General features: G+C 43.0%; 1 protein-coding gene across 2 annotated transcripts; it reads left to right on the top strand.

The window, feature by feature from the left end:
- The first annotated feature begins 1,247 nt into the window (after positions 1-1,247).
- traf6 (TNF receptor-associated factor 6) lies at positions 1,248-22,567 on the top strand. 2 transcript variants are annotated; one of them, XM_084064223.1, is made up of 8 exons: positions 1,248-1,303; positions 7,564-7,937; positions 9,676-9,826; positions 13,523-13,681; positions 14,410-14,481; positions 16,428-16,505; positions 18,453-18,848; positions 21,857-22,567. In XM_084064223.1, the coding sequence occupies exons 2-8, from the start codon at positions 7,573-7,575 to the stop codon at positions 22,484-22,486; spliced, it is 1,851 nt and encodes a 616-aa protein (XP_083920349.1). In that variant the 5' UTR covers positions 1,248-1,303; positions 7,564-7,572; the 3' UTR covers positions 22,487-22,567. The 2 variants fall into 2 exon arrangements, with proteins under 2 accessions (XP_083920349.1, XP_083920350.1); XM_084064224.1 differs by having other exon boundaries at positions 1,267-1,303; positions 7,573-7,937.
- The last annotated feature ends 219 nt before the right edge of the window (positions 22,568-22,786 follow it).

Here is a 22,786-nt window from a genome sequence, read left to right on the forward strand (position 1 = left end):
GCTAAAGTGGTTAAAATGATTGTGACGCTATGTTAACTCATTTCGCTGGGGACCCCCTGGTACGCCCTCAAGGACCACTGGTGGTCCCCGGACCACTGGTTGAAAACCACTGAAATAAAGTATTCAGTCAATCAATCAATCAATCAATCAAAACCTACAGGAAGTTACATACGTATGTAGGAGCTGCTTGACGAGCCTGTTGAGACCTGACGGACTGAACACTGCGTTGCCAAGTCTGCTTAATATAAGCTACTTTTGGCTTGTTTTCCTGATCTAGCTGATCTACAAGCTCACAACACATGGCGTTGTGAGCTTGTAGATGCTATTTATAGTAATGGGCGACAGAAAATAAAATGTTATATTCGGTTCCTCAAGCCATTGGTTCTCAAAGGGGTCCGAGAGTCCCACCCAGCAAAAGCAGATAGCCTATATTTTAACCACTTAATCCATTTATACGTTGGCTATTTAAAAAAAAAATGCAGATCTACAAGCTCACTGCTGAACATCTGCTATTTTGAAATACTTTTGAAAAATCTCAAAAACATTTAAAATTCTTGAATTTATTTGACATAAATCTTCTCTTCTGGGGGTCCCTGGCACAAAGCCTTTTCAGATGTGGGGTCCGCAGCAGAAACATATTTGGGTGGTCTTTGACATGAACAAGTGTGAGAACCACTGATCACAGAGCTTGCAGATCGGCTATTTTCAATATTAGTCGATAGTTGGTTTGAAGACGAGCAAAGAAGAAAACAACAAAAGAACAACTTTATTAGAAAAAAACACGAAAGGCTAGGACTAAGGGATCAAATCAATTATAACAGTGGATGGAATGGTGGGCACTAGGAACCTCAATGTAAAATTGGCTATTTTGTGAATGGTCTTAAGTAATGTAAAGTATACATGATGTGAACATGCACGGTACGGTACGTACATCATTATCAGACTTAATTTTATCCTTCAACTTCTTGTTTATGCCCCAAAATGACAGGACATACAGGTTTTGTAACAATTTGTAGCACTTGTTTTAGAAATATTATTTTTCGAATGTTTAAACATAATACTTTACATTACTTAAGACCATTTTCCAAATAGTTTATTTTTCTTTTAACATTTTGGACAAAATAGCCAATTTTACATCGAGGTGCCCAGATGTCCCTACAGTGCCCACCTGTTCCCGTTCATAGAGCAGACCGCTTGATTCTCTCGCAAAACCTGGCAACCCTGACGGAACTACCGTAGAGGGGGGGAATCCAGGAAATCCACCAGAAAAACTTCACGACATTTTTTTTTCAAGGCAAAAAAGGTAAATGTTTATGAATAAATAAATAAACAAACACACATTATTTACAGAACAAACTAACTGATAAGAATGTCTGCGGCTTCCGACCTGTCTGTGTGTCGCTGCTGTCGCGTTTCTTTACGTTAGTGTGTGTTAGGTTATAGCTGTAGAATACAACCCTCGTAGACGTATTTATGATTCTGACATTTTCAATCTACGAGAGTTGTAGGGTTCACCCCACATGGAGACATGGACGTTCTGCATTATGCCCCCCAGATACTCCAAACGTGTACAAATTGAAAATAAAGGTGCTTACCCCCACGCCCCAAATGTTAACTGTCTCTACGGGGTAGTAGTTTTATGTAATAATCCATATCTTTCAATAAAGAAGTGTTTTAATGCCGTCTGTGGCCGAACGCCATTTTTTCACTCTCGTCTACTTCCTGTTTACATTGAGTGTAATTCCGGGTTTCACCAGATGCGCCCCCTCACTACCCGTCTCTACCGCCCATTGGGAACTTCCGACAGAATCGGCCACAGACGGCATTAAAACACTTCTTTATTGAAAAATATGGATTATTACATTAAACTACTACCCCGTAGAAGTAGTTAACATTTGGGGCTTTGAGGTAAGCACCTTTATCTTCAATTTGTACATGTTTGGAGTATCTGAGGGTATAATGCAGAAAGTCCATGTGAACCCTACAACTCTCGTAGATTGAAAACGTCAGAATCATAAATACGTCTACGAGGTTTGTACACTACAGCTAACGTTAGTGTGTGTTAGTTAGTCATGATGAAGTGTTACTGTAGTGTAACTGTGTTTGTTACAGTTCCGCATGAGACGTTCACATGAGTGACCACACACACACACACACACACACACACACACACACACACACACACACACACACACACACACACACACACACACACACACACACACACACACACACACACACACACACACACACACACACACACACACACACACAGGGGGGACTTTTGGCTGAATGAGCTTAGATCTGACGGCTGATCAGTTTATAGATGTGTTGTTATTATTAGTCACTGAATGAATGTGAGATCAATAATCAATATATATGTTGAGCTGCTGTTGATTGATTGATTGATGTACTTTATTTAGTAAGACATGAGAACAACAGTACATGGAAGTACAAATTCACAATACAAGGTCTACTAAACTGGAAGACTCATAAAAGCACTGAGCTTGTTTCAAATGAGTTCCCCATGCACACAAATCATGATGATGTTCTGTCCTGTTGTGTGCTTGGACAGATTTGAGGGTCTCTACAGCAGGGGTCTTCAACGTTTTCAGGCCAAGGACCCCCTAGCTGAGAGAGAGATGAAGCAGGACCCCCCTCTATATTGTATAAAATTGTGTTTCAGATTCAGCTTTTTTTTTTTTACTTGGTCTGCTCTTTTTTCTGCAAGCTCACATGCGAGGCGTTGTGAGCTTGTAGATCTGCTATTTTTGGCTAAAGTTCTCCTCAGAAAAAGGGATGCTAGGGTTCAAGTGGTTAAGGTAAAAAACAACAACATCATATCACACAAAGATTTGGCGGACCCCCTGTAGTAACTGCGAGGACCCCCTGTTGAAGACCCCTGGTCTACAGTATGTAATGTTAACTGTAGGACTAGGTAGGTACCTACTAAGTACTTAACCTTCCTACCTGCTACCTACCGCAGCCTTCAAAACTAGTCCTATGTTGTGCTGATCAGAGCAATGGTCACCAAAGTATATGGCCATTTGAAGTGTTAAACACTGCTATAACAACACTGCTGGCAAGTGATGCACATGCAGCACCCACCAGGTCCACTGTCCTATACCTTTTTCTTTTTTTCTAAAAAGGTATGCAGCGTTCCGAAAGGGGCTGTGTCTTGCTCAAGGACACTTCAACACTAAAGCCAGGAGGAGCTGTGAATCGAACCATGAAGCTTTCGGTTCCCAAACCCCCCCCGCCGCCTTTTTAAAATTTAGAGTAGCCAATTATCTTTACCGCCTTTTCCTCCCCAATTTAGTTGTTATGCCAATTAATTCCTCCCCACACACACATGTCTGTGTTGACACTGCTGTTGTTATCCTACGGACTCACCTGGCAAGTGAGGAGCCCCCACCAGGAGGACGTAGTAGAGCCTTCGTCCTACTCCTCCCACACAACACTCCCTGCTGACAAGAGCTTAAAATGATTGATATAAATATTTTTGGAAATGTCAATGGGAAAAATGCACCCCCGGGTACCCCCCCCCCCAAGGACCCCCTGGGGGTCCCCGGACCCCACTTTGAGAACCAATGCTGTAGATCAGCCAACATGTTCTCATGTTTCGTTTCTTAGAATTGGGCATTTTTTTTCTCCGACCACAGAATGTACATGATTTGATTTAGGCAGCATCTTGTTTCACATTATTCTGCGTGCGTTGGTGTGCTTCAATGCACTTCAGTTCTTGCTTCTCCCTGCAATCTATTTATGTGTCTATTTACCTTGTTGTTGCTATTGATTAGAGCTGACACTTACTCTGCTTATTCCGATTTCACACCTGTTGCAAGTCGCTCTGAATGAGAGCGTCTGCTAAAATGCTTTCATCCATCAAGACCGGGAAAGCATCGGTGGAAAGCATCGGTGTCATTTTAAGATTTCTTTGGGCTATTCAAAAAATAGCAGATCTACAAGCTCATAGCGCGGCACCAAGTGCCGCGCTATGAGCTTGTAGATCTGCTATCTTTGAAAAATCTTGAAAATGTGTGCAAATCTTTGAATATATATATATATTTTACAAGCGATCATTTGTAACTCAAGTCTTTGCTGGGGATTCTACAAATGTCTTCTAAATCCTAACAGTTTTCAGTAAAACTTATGTTGCTATAATATCAGTGGTCAAGGACCCCCAAAATGATATGTATTTGGCCGCAGACCCCCATCTCAAAATATTTAGCAGGGACCTCCCCCCAGAAGCAAAGATTTCTTTCTTTTTCCTTTATTTATTCCGGGAAACCCATTGAGAGCAAGCTCTCTTTTTCAAGGACGCCCTGATAACAAACATTTGAATCACATTACAATGTCACAACTAATTTAACAATAAAGTAAAAAAAGAAAAGCAGAAGCATAAAACAAATAATTATTAAAATAATCGCAAAAGGCGGTGAATCAGACAATACAGTGAGGACATGGATAACAACACCGAGATTTAAAAATCAGATGCAAATAAACATAGTGTTACATGAAACAGGTGCAGTCACTATGTAGTGTGTCCTCAAGAAGCACCCTGAAGGTCTCTATTGAGAGTCGAACTCATTTTGGGGTCCGGGCCACTTGATGTGAGAGAGAGAGAGAGAGAGAGAGAGAGAGAGAGAGAGAGAGAGAATGCGTGTGTTTCAGACCTATAGACAGTTTTGGAACATCTCTTCGCCAAAAATAGCCGATCTACAAGCTCACACAACTACGTATATATGTCGTGTCGCGACGCGTCGTGTGACCTTGCTTGGCCGTGAGCTGGTTTTGTCTGGCTATTTTCTCCACATGTTCACTTATTTCTTGCTGAGTGTTCGTTCTCCTATTATTATGACATCCATTGCCCAGAATAGGGACGTTTTATTATGTAAGTCCCAACAATGTCTTTTCCCTCAATATCGGCCGAATGGAAAGAAAGAAAGAGCACTGACTGAACACAAATAACACAGAGTTTAGTCTTAACAAAGACTAGTGTGATGGCCTGAGGGGGGGGGGGAAGGCTCTGTCTGTGTCTGTGTCGTGGCTTTGTGGCGGTGCAGGTGTTTGCCTGACCGGAGCAGGTGTGTGCCCCCCCCCCCCCCCCCCCCAGCGGTCCATTGCTGGCGGTGATGATGATGATGGGGGTCCTTCAAAATCCTTTCAGTCCTGGAATAATATATGAATCGTGCAGGGACTCGGTGAGGGGAGTGACGTCCGTCCCCCAGTGTCCTCAGTACTTTTTTTTTAACTTTTACTCAAGTAAAAAAAGGTATTCCCGGACTTTTACTTGTAACAGAGTATTTATTTCTAAATGGCAGTATTGATACTTTTACTTTAAAGGACGACTTCACCCGTTTTTCAACCTGTCTTCGTATAATTGGTCCTCTCTAATGCTCGTTATAATATGGTGACCATTTGTTTCTGTACTCACTCTTTTGTCTCAGAGGAGGGCTGTGTGGACAGTTCAGAAACCCGTCTACCAGTGACATCATCGATGGGGAATCCAAGCTAATAGAAACGGCAGGCTTTCTATTCCTGGAAAGTTTAGCATGCTATAATGGAAGCCATTGTTCTCGTGTTAACCCATTAAGACCTGGAACTGTGTCATTTTTAGATTTGAGCTAAAAAGCATTATTTTACACTTTGGGCCATTCAAAAATAGCAGATATACAAGCTTGTAGATCTGCTATTTTTGAAAAATCGTGAAAATGTGTGAAAATCTTTGAAAATATATATTTTTAAAGCGAACATGTTTTAACTCAAATCTTTGCTTCTGGGGGTCCCTGGAACAACATATTTTGATGGGGGTCTGCGGCCAAATAGATATCAATTTGGGGCTCCTTGACATGAAAAAGATTGAGCACCACTGATATAGAAACATACATTTTCAGAAAACTGTTGAGATTTAGGAGACATGTAGAATCGGCTTCAGGTCTCAAGATTGAAATAAAAAAATACATATATTTGAAGAAAAAAAACGATGTTAGACGGTAGACGGGTATCTGAAGTGTCCACAGCCTTCCTAAGACACACAGATTGAGTAGAAACAAATGACACCATTTTATCATGAGCATTAGTGAGGATCTATTATATGAAGATAGGTTGAAGATGGGTGTAGTCCCACCACTGTCTAGGACTGTCTTCGGTCGGGCTCTAATCTCTCAAGAACAGATTCAGAGCTGCGCTTGAATCTGTCGGTAGCCGTGTTGAGAACCACGTGCACAGTGGCTACAAGTGGGCGTGCCCTCAGTACGGAAGCAGGCCGCGCTTTACCCAATCAAATGTAGTGGGCGGGATTGACATGTGTGCGGCTCGTTCCCCACTGGAAACAAACGAAACTCATTCAACAATAGCGTCCTCGGAGCCGACAAAACCACGGAAACATTTTAAATTGCTCTTTCATCATAGAAACAAGTGGGCTTATGACAAAAACCATCCATGTTCTTTGGGGAGAAGTTGTTAGTGGGAATGAAAACATAGTCGCACCACCGGAAGTGGAGGGCTGAAGGCAGACCAAAACCCCGGTTTCCCTGAGCATGGGTCCTCCGTACAGCTCCGCCCAGAGCCAAGTGAATAAGTGAAAAACAGCAGAGGGCGCTGTTTTTCCTTTTTGTTTGACGATGGGTTCCTAGTCTCGCGTGGCCAGACTGTTGCCTCCCACAATTTACAAATGTTTCCGACATACAGTCTGGGACTCGGAAGCTCTGATCATGTGTAAGGGGAAAGCGGATGCCCCTCCCCTACCCACGTCCGTTTCAGCATTGTGCAGTGGCGTCCGACTGGAATCAACGAATCTCATAAATATCGTTTATGTCTACTAGTGTCTTCTTTCACAGTTTTTTCGGTGTTAATTCCATGATACCTTTCTCAGTTTTCTCTGATAAACAATCCTCGCACAAATAACATGAATCTACCGCTCCTATGACTATGCTTCCGCCTCGGTTCTGTTTCCACTAGGACTACAGGTCCGCGGGCACCGCGTCGTGATTGGTCGAATGTTTTTCCGGTCTGAACAACTTCCGTTACACAGCTTTCGGGAAGTGGAGCTCCAGACTCTATATAGCATTCAGAGATTGTGGAATAGTAGTCTGGTGACGCGAGACTAATGGGTTCCCAGATAGGCTCTATGCACAGCAGCCATATTACTTCCTTCCCAGGTGTTACCAATGATACTAATGAAGGCTCTGTTCCATTTAGTGTAGCACAGTGGTTTCCACGACCCCCATAACTCTTGAGAGTGTACAAATGGAACCAAATGGACCCTTACGGGTCCATTTGGTTCCATTTGTACACTCTCAGAGTTACACACCTGTAAGGGGCCATTTGGAAGCCCACGAGGGTCCCTGGACCCCAACTGTAGACCCACTGGTGTAGCAGAGTGTTTACAGTCGAGCCAACATGCACAACATCAGCACCCTGACTCTGTTTGACCAGAATGGAACAGAGCCTTCATTAGTATCATTGGTAACACCTGTGAATGTCTTCATAATATGGCTGCTGTGAATAAAGCCTATTGGTCGGGGCTCTAATTCAAAGTCTTTATTTTTCTCCTTCTAGTCTTTACAGATGGCTTCTTGCTTTGAAAGCAGCAAGGGCAGCCTGGAAGACTTGGACGGACGCTGTGACGGCGGCGCGGCAGCGGGCGGCGGCGGCTGTGGGGAGCTGTCCAGCTGCGCCCTGGCCATGCTGGAGAAGGAGCGCGAGCCCCTCCTCCTCAGCCCCTCGGAGAGCCCCGGGACTCTGGGCAGCACCACGCCCACCAGCCTCCTCCAGGGCCAGGCCGACGTCCCCATGCAGGGCTACGACGTGGAGTTCGACCCGCCGCTGGAGAGCAAGTACGAGTGTCCCATCTGCCTCATGGCCCTGAGGAACGCCATCCAGACGCCGTGCGGACACCGCTTCTGCAAGAACTGCATCGAGAAGTCCATCCGGTAGTTATTGACGATTAATTGTCACTAAAATGATTGCGATTGACGATTTATTTGTGTGTTTGGTCATTGAACACTGGAACGTATGAATAACTTTATTTTTTGTTTACTTTTACTTTTCTGTTTGCCTTTTAGGCTTCGCATGCAAAAAATGCGCAGGGCAGATATGACAAATAATTAAATATACAAAGGAATTATTGACATATTTAAAGGAGACACCATGAATTTCACCTTTTTTTTTTTTTTTTTTTTGGGCTCCCCAGTGTCTCTTGTACCCCCAAAAATATATTTTTTTAACATTCAGTCATTCATTCTCATTTCAGAGATTTTCAGAATGGGCGTGTCTGAACAGGCCATCTCAGAATGTCAATGTTTGCTTACATCACGAAACTTTCTGCCCATGTATTTTGACAGACAGAATTGCTCAGTAGCACCCCTCTGCCCAACAGGACGTTTTGGTATTGCAGCTGAAAGTGCTTTATAAGCCTGAGAGAATTGACTTGGGATGAGTATATCTGAGTGTTGATTTAGGCTCAAACCTTTTGAAAATGGTTTGAGGGACATACACCATATGATATTACATATCAAATATTTTTTTTTAATTCATGGTGTGTCTCCTTTAACAATTTTATACATGTAAAAATAGCAGAAATAGCTGATCTACAAGCTTGCAACTTGTCACAGAGTGACGCGTTGTAAGCTTGTAGATCTGCTATTTCTGCTTTTTTAATTTTGAAAATGTGTGAACATTTTTCAACATGTAAACGATTATGGCGATTATGCAAAGATAATTGCGATTATACGATTATGTAATAATTGTGACAGGCCTAGTCCCTCCTATACGCTACAGAGACACGGGTCAGAAGTGTCCAGTGGATAATCATGTGTTTTATGTCCCTCCTATACACTACAGAGACACGGGTCAGAAGTGTCCAGTGGATAATAATGTGTTTTATGTCCCTCCTATACGCACGCTACAGAGACACGGGTCAGAAGTGTCCAGTGGATAATAATGTGTTTTATGTCCCTCCTATACTCTACAGAGACACGGGTCAGAAGTGTCCAGTGGATAATAATGTGTTTTATACGCTACAGGGACACGGGTCAGAAGTGTCCAGTGGATAATCATGTGTTTTATACGCTACAGGGACACGGGTCAGAAGTGTCCAGTGGATAATCATGTGTTTTATACGCTACAGGGACACGGGTCAGAAGTGTCCAGTGGATAATAATGTGTTTTATACTCTACAGAGACACGGGTCAGAAGTGTCCAGTGGATAATAATGTGTTTTATACTCTACAGAGACACGGGTCAGAAGTGTCCAGTGGATAATAATGTGTTTTATACTCTACAGAGACACGGGTCAGAAGTGTCCAGTGGATAATAATGTGTTTTATACTCTACAGAGACACGGGTCAGAAGTGTCCAGTGGATAATAATGTGTTTTATACTCTACAGAGACACGGGTCAGAAGTGTCCAGTGGATAATAATGTGTTTTATACTCTACAGAGACACGGGTCAGAAGTGTCCAGTGGATAATCATGTGTTTTATACTCTACAGAGACACGGGTCAGAAGTGTCCAGTGGATAATCATGTGTTTTATACGCTACAGGGACACGGGTCAGAAGTGTCCAGTGGATAATCATGTGTTTTATGTCCCTCCTATACACTACAGGGACACGGGTCAGAAGTGTCCAGTGGATAATCATGTGTTTTATGTCCCTCCTATACGCTACAGGGACACGGGTCAGAAGTGTCCAGTGGATAACGAGATGCTTCTAGAAGAGCAGCTGTTTCCTGATAACTTTGCCAAACGAGAGATCCTGTCGCTCAGGGTCCGCTGTCCCAACACCGGCTGTGCTGACAAAATGGAGCTCCGAAGTTTAGACGTAAGACTTGTTTTGTCTGTTATGCTGCGTCTTTCCAACATGTCGGTACGGCTCTCACTAACCAAAGTTTGAACCAAAGAGCTAGTTAACCCATTAAGACCTGAGGCTGATTAGGTCGATTAGAAATCTCTTCTAAATCCTGACAGTTTTCTCAAGTGTATCAGTATATATCAGTGGTGCTCAAACCTTTTCATGTCAAGGCCCCCCACGATTATATGTATTTGGCCACCGACCCCCATCTCAACATATGTTGTGCCAGGGACCCCAGAAGCAAAGATTCAAGTTAAAAATGTTCAAAATTCAAAGATTTGCACGGATTGAAAATAAATAAAACAAATAGCAGGTCTACAAGCTCATAGCGCTGAGCTTGTATATCTGCTATTTTTGTATAGCCAAAGTATAAAATAATGGTTAAAGTGGTTATACTGTAAGTCCTTGATGATGAAGGGTGTGATACAGCAGGTGTGCTCTACAGTTCAGAATCAGAATCAGAATCAGAATCAGAAGACTTTATTGCCATGACATGTGAACATGTTAGGAATTAGACTTGGTACAGCAGAGCACAGTTTACAACAGACAGAAACAACACTCCCCAGCACCACAGCAGCCATGGGCGGCGCTATCTTGGGCGGGATGCCCGTTCCCTCTTTGCAAGAATATAGTGGGGGGGGGGGGGATGGGATGGGCAAAAAAGCACTACTCCCACGCCCTGCCTCAGGGGGGGCAGTGCGTGAGGGGAGCGGAAAAAAAAGGAGCCCAGGGGGGGCTCTGTGACAGTACAGAGATGCTGCAATAGTGGCATAAAGAATAGCCGTTGTGCTACTTTAGGTTTTTTATCACACCAACAAACCAAACAAACCAAGCCGCCCAGGTGTGTGTTTTCACCTGGCATGTTGGCATTCCACAAATCAGAGGCGTGACATGTAAACATCACAGCATCAGCCTTTAATATTACACCATGCTGTTCAAGGTTGACGGCTGTTATCAGTAGCTTGAGCTTCTATGCATTTACAACTACAGTATCTATTTCACAATAATACCACACACACACACACACACACACACACACACACACACACACAGCGTAAGACCACAGGCATGTTCCTTCACCCAGCCACATACTGTAGAAGCTGTTCTTCTGAATAACTAGAGCATGCTAAAGTTGTGTAACTCAGTCTGTCAGAAGATCCTCCCAACAGATAAACATACAAGTCTTTATCGTTTACTCAATCTCTTTCTGTCTCTCTCTCTCACACACACACACGCACGCACGCACGCACGCACGCACGCGCACACACGTGCGCGTGAGCACGCACGCACAACTTGAGATAACAGCAGCTAGTGTAATGCATTTGTTTCACAAAATACCAACTCAAAAGATTCATGTATTGTTTATTAGAACTAGGCTTATTCAGTTTAGGGTAAATTGGTGGTTGTTGCCACAGTATAAGGTCAGAACTGACTCTCCCATTACTGTTGTAGGTGTGTGTGTGCGTGTGTGCGTGCGTGCGTGCGTGCGTGCGTGCGTGCGTGCGTGCGTGCGTGCGCGCGTGTGTGCATCATCATCACCACCTTTAATTAAACTCGGAGTGCAGTTGAGGGGCAAGCCCTCATTTTCAATGTAGCCGTACACAATCCAAATCCACTACAGATTGACAAGAAATGTGAATCGGAGTACAATCACAAAAATTAGTAGTACTAATGTTTGTGATTGAGTACTTAAAACTACTAAGTACTAATGAGTACTTAAAACTCTACCTAAAATAAGTCAACTAAAACTAAATAAACAAATTAAAAACGGGTGCAATCACGGTTAATAGTGTTAAGGACCGTAGCTCTGAACGGACCATACAGTACATTGGAAAAATTGAAAATCAGGGAACACATCTGTCATTTTTAGATTTCTTTGGCTATTAAAAAATAGCATATATACAAGCTCATAGCGCGGCACTCGGTGCCGCGCTATGAGCTTGTAGATCTGCTTTTTTTTTTAATCATGAAAATATCTGCAAATCTTTGAATGTATATATTTTTTAAAGCGAACATTTGTAACTCAAATCTTTGCTTCTGGGGGGGTCCCTGGAACAAAATATTTTACATGTTCGCTTTAAAAAGAAGATTTGCACACATTTTCACAATTTTATATTGTATTTTAAAAATAGCAGATCTACAAGCTCATATCAGCGCTATGAGCTTGTAGATCTGCTATTTTTCAATAGCCAAAGAATAGCCTAAAGAAATCTAAAATGACACAGATGCGTTCCCGGATTCCTGGATGGGTTAAAGGGATTGTAGGCAAGTTCAGAGATAAAAAAAAGAAAAAAACTGTTTGTCAAACACTGCCCCTCCACTCCCCCCCCCCCCCCCCCCCCCCCCCCCCGACCACCAGGGGGTGACGCGCAGGGGGGACTTCTAGACGGGCCATGCCAAAAATAGGTTGCTTTATTCGGATACAATGCGTGTCACTGCCCGCCCGGTCCGCCCCTGCCGGTTCTCTGAATTTTTATTTTTAAATAGGCTCCGTCATGATAAATTGACCACATTTATGAAGTTAAACAACTAAATGCTATCCAAACGATATCTTAAAAGTAAATTCCTTGCCTCAAAAAAGAAGTTTGAGAGCGTTTTAAAACCAAAGTAAAAAGTAAAAACTGCCCAAAGAAAACAATGGCGGCTCGTTCCATTTTTGTCGGCTGCACTCGGTTCCATTCGGTTTCACTCGTACAGTTCACACGGACACGGACGCGCATGGACGCGCACATGCGTATGTACGTCCCGGACAAACATAAACTGTAGGGAAAATACGGAATTCAGAAAGAGGACTGTGTTTCGATGCAGGAAAACACCTCAGCATCATTATATAGTGGCTGATAGAGGGGAAAAAATGCAATATATATATATAAATATTTTTAATTTAGGCTTAATGTTGCCTAGAATCCTGTTAAGGCAGACCTCTCAGACATCACAGGTGGGACAGGGCGCCCCGCTCTGCCGGCCACACAGACATCAATTTGGCTCTGTCTGATTACCTCTCCACCGCTTAACAGTGGAACAACATGTCCTCTCCTTCCATGTCTGTACTGTATCTAAACGGAACAGCCAGGCACGATAATAAGGACACGACGACATTCCTGCCTGTGAGCAGGCTGTGTCAAGAGGCGTTAGTGATTGTGGACATTTTGCTCTCAAATCAGTTGGTTGTGTAACTCAACCAATTATCTAGTGCAGAGGTTCTCAAACTATGGGTGGGGGGATCCCGATTGGGGACACTCAGGGAGGTGGACAACTGAAAGAAGAAAAATGTATCCTTCCCATTAGGTATTTTTTTGTGTGTTTTTTTCTTATTAAATTATTAAAGTAAAACATGTTTGCTTTAAAACAGGAATCACAGCGTTGTACGTGTATTTTCTAATCCCGATTTGGAAGAATCCTAGACCACCGATTTGTCAATTTTGACCATTATTTTGTCAAAAATATCGGGTCGGGCTCTAATACTAGGTTGGAGTCCCTGTTGTTTTTGTTGCAGTAGTGGAGATGTTTTTCCATGTTTGCCGGGGTCGAAAAGCAGCTTGGGAAAATATTGATATTGAAAATGATAAATGTTTGTTGAAACTGTATCTGTATGCAACATGAGGGAGTTGTGTTTTTTTTAACTGTATATTGAACTGTTATCATGTTTTCTTTTTCCGTCACCAGAATCACGTGTCACAGTGCCAGTTTGCCACGCTGGTTTGCCCCCAGTGCCACCAGTCTGTCAGGAAGAGCCAGCTGGAGGAACACCAGAGCCACCAGTGTCTACGGAGACCTGTGGAGTGCCAGGAATGTATGGCCTCCTTCGTTTATGAGGACAAACAGGTGAGCTGACCCAAAGTCTGACACTGGAGAAACCCGGGAACGCATCTGTGTCATTTTAGATTTCTTTGGCTATTCAAAAAATAGCAGATCTACAAGCTCATAGCGCGGCACTATGAGCTTGTAGATCTGCTATTTTTTGAAAAATCTTGAAAATGTGTGCAAATCTTTGAATATATATATTTTTAAAGCGAACATTTGTAACTTAAATCTTTGCTTCTGGTGAGGGTCCCTGGAACAAAATATTTTGAGATGGGGGTCCGCGGCCAAATACATATCTAAAAATGCTTTCTAAATCCTAACAGTATGTTGCTATATCAGTGGTGCTCCAACTTTTCCATATCAAGGACCCCCAAAATGATATGCATTTGGCCGCGGACCCCCATCTGAAAATAGGTTGTTCCAGGGACCCCCCAGAAGCAAAGATTGGAGTTAAAAGTGTTCACTTTAAAAAATATATGTATATTCAAAGATTTGCACAAACTTTCACAAATTTTCTAAAATAGCAGATCTACAAGCTCATATAGCGCTATGAACTTGTAGATCTGCTATTTTTGAATAGCCAAAAGAAATGTTAAAATGACACGGATGCTTTCCCGGTCTTACTGGATTCATTTTGGATACATACAACATGTAGCAAATCGGTTTATTTGTGCCGTACTTCTTTTTTTTCAACTAAACTTCACGGACAGCTTCCTGAAAAACGTCTCTCTGGTTTTTGCTCCCTTTAGCTTCATGAGCGACAGTGTCCCTTCGCCAACGTGGAGTGTGAATACTGTGGGATGGAGCTCATCAGAGACCAGGTCAGTGCATCCACATGTTGTCAGTGGTGAAAAAAGTACTCAAATTCTTTACTTAACCCATTGAGACCTGAAGCCGATTCTACATGTCTCCTAGATCCCAACAGTATTCTGAAAAACGTATGTTTCTATATCAGTGGTGCTCAATCTTTTTCATGTCAAGGACCCCCAAAATGATATGTATTTGGCCGCGGACCCCCATCAAAATATTTTGTTCCAGCGACCCCCAGAAGCAAAGATTTCAGTTAAAAATGTTCGCTTTAAAAAAATATATATTCAAAGATTTGCACACATTTTCACGATTTTTCAAAAAGAGCAGATATACAAGCTCATAGCGCGGCACTCGGTGCCGCGCTATGAGCTTGTATATCTGCTATTTTTGAATAGCCAAAGTGTAAAATAATGCTTTTTAGCTCAAATCTAAAAATGACACAGTTCCAGGTCTTAATGGGTTAAGTAAAAGTACCAATACTGCAATATAGAAATGCTCTGTTACAAGTAAAAGTACAAAGTACAAAGGCATTAAAATGTACTTAAAGTACCAAAAATAAAAGTACTAAAATGTTTGAAAATAGCAGATCTACAAGCTCACAACGCGTCGCGATGCGACGCGTTGTGAGCTTGTAGATCGGCTATTTTCAAATAGCCTATGTATGAAATAGGGCTAAAGTGGTTAATATATGTTTCATTTTATCATAATTTATGTCTGCAAAGTAACTAGTAACTAAAGTTTTGTAGTGGAGTAAAAGTATAATATTTGCCTCTGAGATGTAGTGGAGTAGAAGCAAAAGTATTGGAAATTGGAAATACTCAAGTAAAGTACATTAGATAGCCAACTTGTTGGCAAAAGTTGGCATTTAATTCAGCACAAACCCTGCTGAATTATGAGGACTCTTGTTTACAGGCAGTGTTGCCATATTTTGTGAGAGAAATAAGGAATCGGGTCTAGGAAAACAAGCCCAAAAGAAGCAACTTAGGCCACATACTGTAAGCTAGCCTGGCATGGCCAGACTAATATCACTGCGTAGATATTAGTCTGGAATCTCTGTGTGGAACCTGCATTTCCGAGGGGCAAAAAAAAAAATGCCGCTGGTGATAAACCCGCCGCATATTTGCATACTGGGCTCTGATTGGTCCCTCACAACTTCGGAGGGAGAGAAATAAAATCTCTATTGAGAGGGGCCAGACCTAATCTGCCGAGGGCAAATAATTCTTTTTTTGCAATGGCAGATTTGTCTGGAACCAGGCTAACTGTAAGCACTTTAAACCTACAGGCATCGGCTATTTGAAAATAAGAGATCTACAAGCTCGGCTATTTTCAAAAACTCTTATAAAATGCAATAAAATGTGGAATATTTGGAATATTTTTTGAAACATTTTTTGAAACATTTTTTGAAACATTCTAACACAAATGCACAGAACATTTTCATGAAAATATTTGAGAACCTCTGGTTTAAATAATTAAAACATTTGGAAACGGTGCCTAAATAAGCAACTACACTTCAGAAAACTGCCCAAAAAAAACGCAACCCGGAACTACCATTTTTTTTTACAAGCAACTTTACAGAAGAAGATAGATAGATAGATAGATAGATAGATAGATCATTTTATTTCTGTGTCCTGCACACAAAGTGCCCAACCCTCATGGGTTTATAAGACACCATTTTACGTTTATAACATGTTTTACAATGTATTCACAGAATAAGCCCAAAGTCGCTTATAATAAGCCGACATGGCAACACTGATTACAGGGGCTAGGGAAGAGACAACAACCGTTTCTCTACAACAACACGGCTCTACAACAGGTTGTCAGGAGGAGACGCTTTCCAACGCCTCCCCGCGACCGTGACGGGCCGATATTGGTGCGGTGGGGGAGCTGCCTTTACTCATGCACTAACAATGCATCACATATTCAATTAATTAAACTATGAATGTTGCTTTTGTTTCAGATGGAGTCCCACTGTGATACAGATTGTCCGAAAGCACCCATCGCATGCACTTTCAGCACATTTGGATGTCGGGAAAGGGTAGGTGATCAGGAAAGAGCCTTGTATTTAAAATAGTCGAGAGTACCCCATTTGATTCTCAAGGGGGTTCTTAGTTTGGGGGTAGCCCGAGGGGTACTCATAAAACCTCTGATTGGTTATGTTTTCAAATCTTTTATATTTTCAATACAACCAATTACCAATATATGTACCTGCCAATTAAAAAAAAAACATGTGGCCAGATGGCTCACTGCATCATTTAGTTTTTTTTTTTTTTTTGCATACTGACTGAGTTTTGAATATGAAAGCCATATGAAATAAAACTAGAAAATGTGCTCCTCGGAGCACAGGTCTCCGCCAGTACTGTTCCTGATTAATCCTGTCTTAAGTGTTACTTGATTAATCCTGTCTTAAGTGTTACTCCGCCATTTCTCAGCCATTTCGTGATTACTCCTGTCTTACCTCACTTTGAAAGAGGCTAAGACTCTTTCAAAGTGACACATCTATTTATAGGCCGCTGATACGTCATGCGTCTCACTAGCCAATCAGAGCACACTCTTTCAACGTATTGTCACGTGTCACGTGAGGCTTGACCAATGTTAGCTTGGCCGAGGGGGACGGGGGACGGAAAGTGAAAACATAGTCTCCTGGCGGAGACAACAATAACTGAGAATGAAAATAACAAGATACATGGTTGAGTACCTGTTAAGAAAAAAACTAAAAAGCCAAACATTCAGTCACAGGCACAAGTCGGTCTCACTCCATTATAGTATGTGTGGCGGCAGTGGCTCAGGGGTAGAGTGGCCGGTAGAGCGGCCGGATGGAAACCGCAAGGTTCCCAGTTCGATCCCGGGCTCCCCCAGAGTTAGTGTGGAAGTGTCCTTGAGCAAGACACTGAACCTCTAACTGCTCCCGATTGGGTGAATGTAATGCACAATCTATGTAAAGCGCTTTGGATAAAAGCGCTGTATAAATGCACCAGTGGTGTAAAAAGTACTCAAATGTTTTACTTAAGTAAAAGTATCAATACTGCACTGTAGAAGTACTCTGTTACAAGTAAAAGTCAGGAATTCTAAATTTACTTGAGTAAAAGTACAGAAGTATTGTCATCAAAATGTACTTAAAGTACCAAAAGTAAAAGTACAAACATTTTTGAAAATAGCCGATCTACAAGCTCACAACGCGTCGCAAAGCGACGCGTTGTGAGCTTGTAGATAGGCTATTTTCAAATAGCCTAGGTATAAAATAGGACTAAAGTGGTTAATGTATGTTTCGTAATATCATAATTTATATCTGAAAAGTAACTAGTAACTAATGTTTTCAAGTAATTGTAGTGGAGCAAAAGTACAATATTTGCCTCTGAGATGTAGTGGAGTAGAAGTGAAAGTTTTGGAAATTGGAAATACTCAAGTAAAGTACAAATACCTCAAAAGTACAGTACTTAACACATTGAGTGCCAGGGTTTTTTCAAAACAGGGTACCTCCAGTGCCTGGATTTTTAACCAATTTTGAACCTTTTTCCAAGTAGTCACAAAACATTTTCAGTGATCACCGTCCTCACGGTGATCCCCTCATTACACACATAGAGGTCTCGTACAATCCGGGGAAAAAGATTAAAAACATTCGGTAATCCGTTCCATAGTTGCAGCCAGTTGAAAATAGTCGAAAATACATCGTAAAAACAAAAAGTACACAGGAGCCGAGATACAGGCTTTTGAAGTCATAAGTTAACAAGGAAGTGGATTGGAGTCTAAATCTTCGTAAAATCATATCTCCTGGTGCTGTGAAGGAAAAAAATATATATATATTTTTGGCCAAAAACGGCCATAACCGTTTTTGGCACACCTCGTTTGGATTATGAAAAACGGTCCGGACCGTTTTTGGCACTCAATGTGTTAAGTAAATGTACGTAGTTACTTTCCACCACTGAAATGCACCATTTACCATTATGTGTGCGTGTGATCATCTCGTGTACCTCCTCCTCCTCAGATGCAGCGTCATGACCTGGCCCAGCACATGCAGGAGTTCACTCAGATGCACATGCGCTACATGGCCGAGTTCGTGCGCACCCTCAGCCTCAACACCGCCTCAAGCCTGCAGTCTTATGGTCTCTGGCCTCCGGGGGGAGCAGCAGCGTCCTCCTCCTCCCTCTCTGTCCTCTCCCCCGGAGAGGAGCACGGAGGAGGAGCAACGGCATGCGGCGGGGGGGGAGGAGGAGCGGCGGCGGCGGCCTGCGGTGGAGTGGCGGCAGCGGCAGGAGGAGGAGGAGGCGCGTCAGCGGCCGGTCAGCCCAGCGAGGAGGCGCAGAGGCTGGGGGAGATGGACAGGAGGCTGGTGAAGCAGGACCACCAGCTCCGTGAGCTCATCATCCTGAAGGAGACGCAGGTATGGAATAATAGAGTTCTCAAATTCTGCCCAAACCCGAAAAAAAAAAGAAAATAATCTAAACTAGAGAAAGTGCTCCTCGGAGCACAAGTCTCCGCCAGCAGACTTGTGTTGGGAATGTTCTAATTCTTATGTTCTAATTCTTACTAAAAATAGAACATGTTACTGTGTCATAGTAACATGACACAAGTGTCCTATCCGTCTGTATAACTGTCCTATCCGTCCTGTCTGTATAAGTGTCCTATCCGTCCTGTCTGTATAAGTGTCCTATCCGTCCTGTCTGTGTAAGTGTCCTATCACTCCTGTCTATGTAAGTGTCCTATCCGTCCTGTCTGTGTAAGTGTCCTATCCGTCCTGTCTGTATAAGTGTCCTATCCGTCCTGTCTGTATAAGTGTCCTATCCGTCCTGTCTATGTAAGTGTCCTATCCGTCCTGTCTGTATAAGTGTCCTATCCGTCCTGTCTGTATAAGTGTCCTATCCGTCCTGTCTGTATAAGTGTCCTATCCGTCCTGTCTGTATAAGTGTCCTATCCGTCCTGTCTGTGTAAGTGTCCTATCCGTCCTGTCTGTGTAAGTGTCCTATCCGTCCTGTCTGTGTAAGTGTCCTATCCGTCCTGTCTGTGTAAGTGTCCTATGTAAGTGTCCTATCCGTCCTGTCTGTGTAAGTGTCCTATCCGTCCTGTCTGTGTAAGTGTCCTATGTAAGTGTCCTATCCGTCCTGTCTGTATAAGTGTCCTATCCGTCCTGTCTGTGTAAGTGTCCTATCCATCCTGTCTGTGTAAGTGTCCTATCCGTCCTGTCTGTGTAAGTGTCCTATCCGTCCTGTCTGTGTAAGTGTCCTATCCATCCTGTCTGTATAAGTGTCCTATCCGTCCTGTCTGTGTAAGTGTCCTATCCATCCTGTCTGTGTAAGTGTCCTATCCGTCCTGTCTGTGTAAGTGTCCTATCCAATTGTTACAGTATCCGCCATTTCTCAGCCATTTCGTGATTATTCCTGTCTTACCTCACTTTGAAAGAGGCTAAGACTCTTTCAAAGTGACACATGTATTTATAGGCCGCTATACGTCACTAGCCAATCAGATCACACTATTTCACCGTATTGTCACGTGTCACGTGAGGCTTGACCAATGTTAGCTTGACATGTGGAAAGTGAAAACAATGTCTCCTGGCGGAGACAACAATTACCTCCAAAAAATAATTTCAACTGCCCCTAGCGGCCTAACGGTAAGGCTGACAGGAATGGCGGTGGATGTGTTGGACGCAACTCAAAGTGAACTTTACTCAGGCAGTTTGTCATCGTCCGACCGTCCGAGCTCGTGTTATTAACCCATTGAGACCTGAAGCCGATTCTACATGTCTCCTAAATCCCAACAGTTTTCTGAAAAACGTATGTTTCTATATCAGTGGTGTTCAATCTTTTTCATGTCAAGGACCCCCAAAATTATGTGTATTTGGCCGCGGACCCCCATCAAAATATTTTGTTCCAGGGACCCCCCAGAAGCAACGATTTGAGTTAAAAATGTTCGCTTTAAAAATATATATATATTCAAAGATTTGCACACATTTTCACGATTTTTCAAAAATAGCAGATCTACAAGCTTGTAGCGCGGCACTCGGTGCCGCGCTATGAGCTTGTAGATCTGAGCTTGTAGATCTATTTTTGAATAGCCCAAAGTGTAAAATAATGCTTTTTAGCTCAAATCTAAAAATGACACAGTTCCAGGTCTCAATGGGTTAAAGAAAAACGGGTGACAATGGCCAAAACTCAATTGAAAACCGGCGATTGAAAATCGGCGAAAGTGTCCTAAATCTAATATGATACAGTGAGTGATGTTATTAGGTTTTCAATTAGGTGAGTCCCGGGACTCACTGGTGGTCATTTCAATGAGTGCCACTAATTTTCGCCGATATGGGGGCCTCGTATTAGCTCTTGAAACGGGCCCCCAGATCACTAAGGCCGCCCCTGGTCACTTGGGTGTCATGACGGGCCTCTCCTCCTTGAAGCATTTCTCCTGTACTTTCTATTTATTTGTATGTGTTGATTTGATAGGGACAGAAGAACACATTGCGACACGTTGTGAGCTTGTAGATCTGCTATTTTTAAAAAGATTTTTACATTTTGAACATTTTGCACAATGAGTACTTTTACTTTTGGTTCTTTAAGTATATTTTGATGCCAATACCTTTGTACTTTTACTCAAGTCAATTTTGAATAGCACACTTTTACTTGTAACAGAGTATTTCTGCACTGCAGTATCGATACTTTTACTTTAGTAAAATATTTAGTACTTTTTGCACCACTGGGTTAGGTACATACATTTCATTTCATTTTGTTTCATGTTATTTTGTTTCGCACATGGTAGTGTATTACAGCACATAGTTCATATAAGAGGATAGTAGATTCATTACATTGAATACACCCATGAGCGAAAAGGAGCAGGAAGAAGAATAAATTCTTATTACCTGCCCTATCCAGTTTAACCCATTAAGACCTGAGGAAGCGTCTAAAAAAAATTCAAAATCCTAAAAAAAAAATCGGAAAAAACTATTAAAAAATAATTTTCACGATTTTTCAAAAATAGCAGATCTACAAACTCGTAGCGCGGCACTCGGTGCCGCGCTACGAGTTTGTATATCTGCTATTTTTGAATAGCCAAAGACATCTAAAGTGACACAGATGCGTTCCAGGTATCAATGGGTTAAAAAATGTATATACTTGATGATCGGCGCATCAACCAGTACTTGCACTAAATGCAAGTTTAACAAACCAAAATCCCAAACAAAACAAGCAACAAATGAACAACTAAACATATATAGTAAACATCTCCAAAGTCCAATCCTTTCCTATTCGTCTTCTTCATATTGTCTAATAATTGTATTTTTATAAAAATAAAAAAAAAGGATAAATATTTGTACAACCACTGTGTCAATGTGAAACACTTACTTACAAAAAATGACGTGTATCCCCCTCCTCCTCCTTCCTCCTTCCTCCCACCACGTCTCTGCAGGTCGGCCAGCTGGCGGAGCTCAAGCGGCGGGTGGCCACGCTGGAGGACACGGTCCGCGAGCTGGAGGCCCAGCAGTGCCAGGGCATCTTCGTGTGGCGCCTCAAAGGGTTCGCCGCGCACCTCCGCAACCAGGAGGCCGGCCTGCCCGTGGTGGAGCACAGCCCCGGCTTCTACACGGGCCGGCCGGGCTACAAGCTCTGCCTCCGTCTGCACCTGCAGTCGCCCAACGCGCCGCGCTGCTCCAACTACATCTCGCTGTTCGTGCACACCATGCAGGGCGCCTTCGACGGCCAGCTGAGCTGGCCCTTCCAGGGCACCATACGGCTGGCCGTGCTGGACCAAGGCGCCGAGGGCCAGCATCACATGGAGGTGATGGAGACTAAGCCGGACCTCCAGGCCTTCCAGAAGCCCACCATCATGCGCAACCCCAAGGGGTTCGGCTACGTCACCTTCCTGCACCTGCAGCAGCTGAGCCAGCGCGGGTTCGTCAAGGACGACACGCTGCTGGTGCGCTGCGAGGTGACGCCGCGGTTCGGCGGCGGCGACTCCTCGCCGGCGGCGGGGTCGCTGCGGCGCGAGGGCGCCGCCGTGCAGCCCCGAGGACCCGAAGCCTCGGTCTTGACCACTTAGAAGAAAAAAAAAAACACCACCATTCGAACCCCGCAGGATTCCCGCATCTGTGTGTGACCACTTTATCCATGTTTTTATACTTTGGGGCTATTTTAAAAAAATAGCAGATATACAAGCTCATAGCGCGGCACCGAGTGCCGCGCTATGAGCTTGTAGATCTGCTATTTGTTTGAAAAATCTTGACCATTTGTACAAATGTTTGTAACTCCAATCTTTGCTTCTGGGTCAAAGAAAATAATGTTTATTTTCGGAAAACTGTTTTTAGAAGACATTTGTAGAATGACAAGAAGCAAAGATTTG

Source organism: Gymnoscopelus microlampas, assembly GCF_963454915.1.
Source record: "Gymnoscopelus microlampas genome assembly, chromosome: 1".
In the NCBI taxonomy this organism is placed as follows: domain Eukaryota; kingdom Metazoa; phylum Chordata; class Actinopteri; order Myctophiformes; family Myctophidae; genus Gymnoscopelus; species Gymnoscopelus microlampas.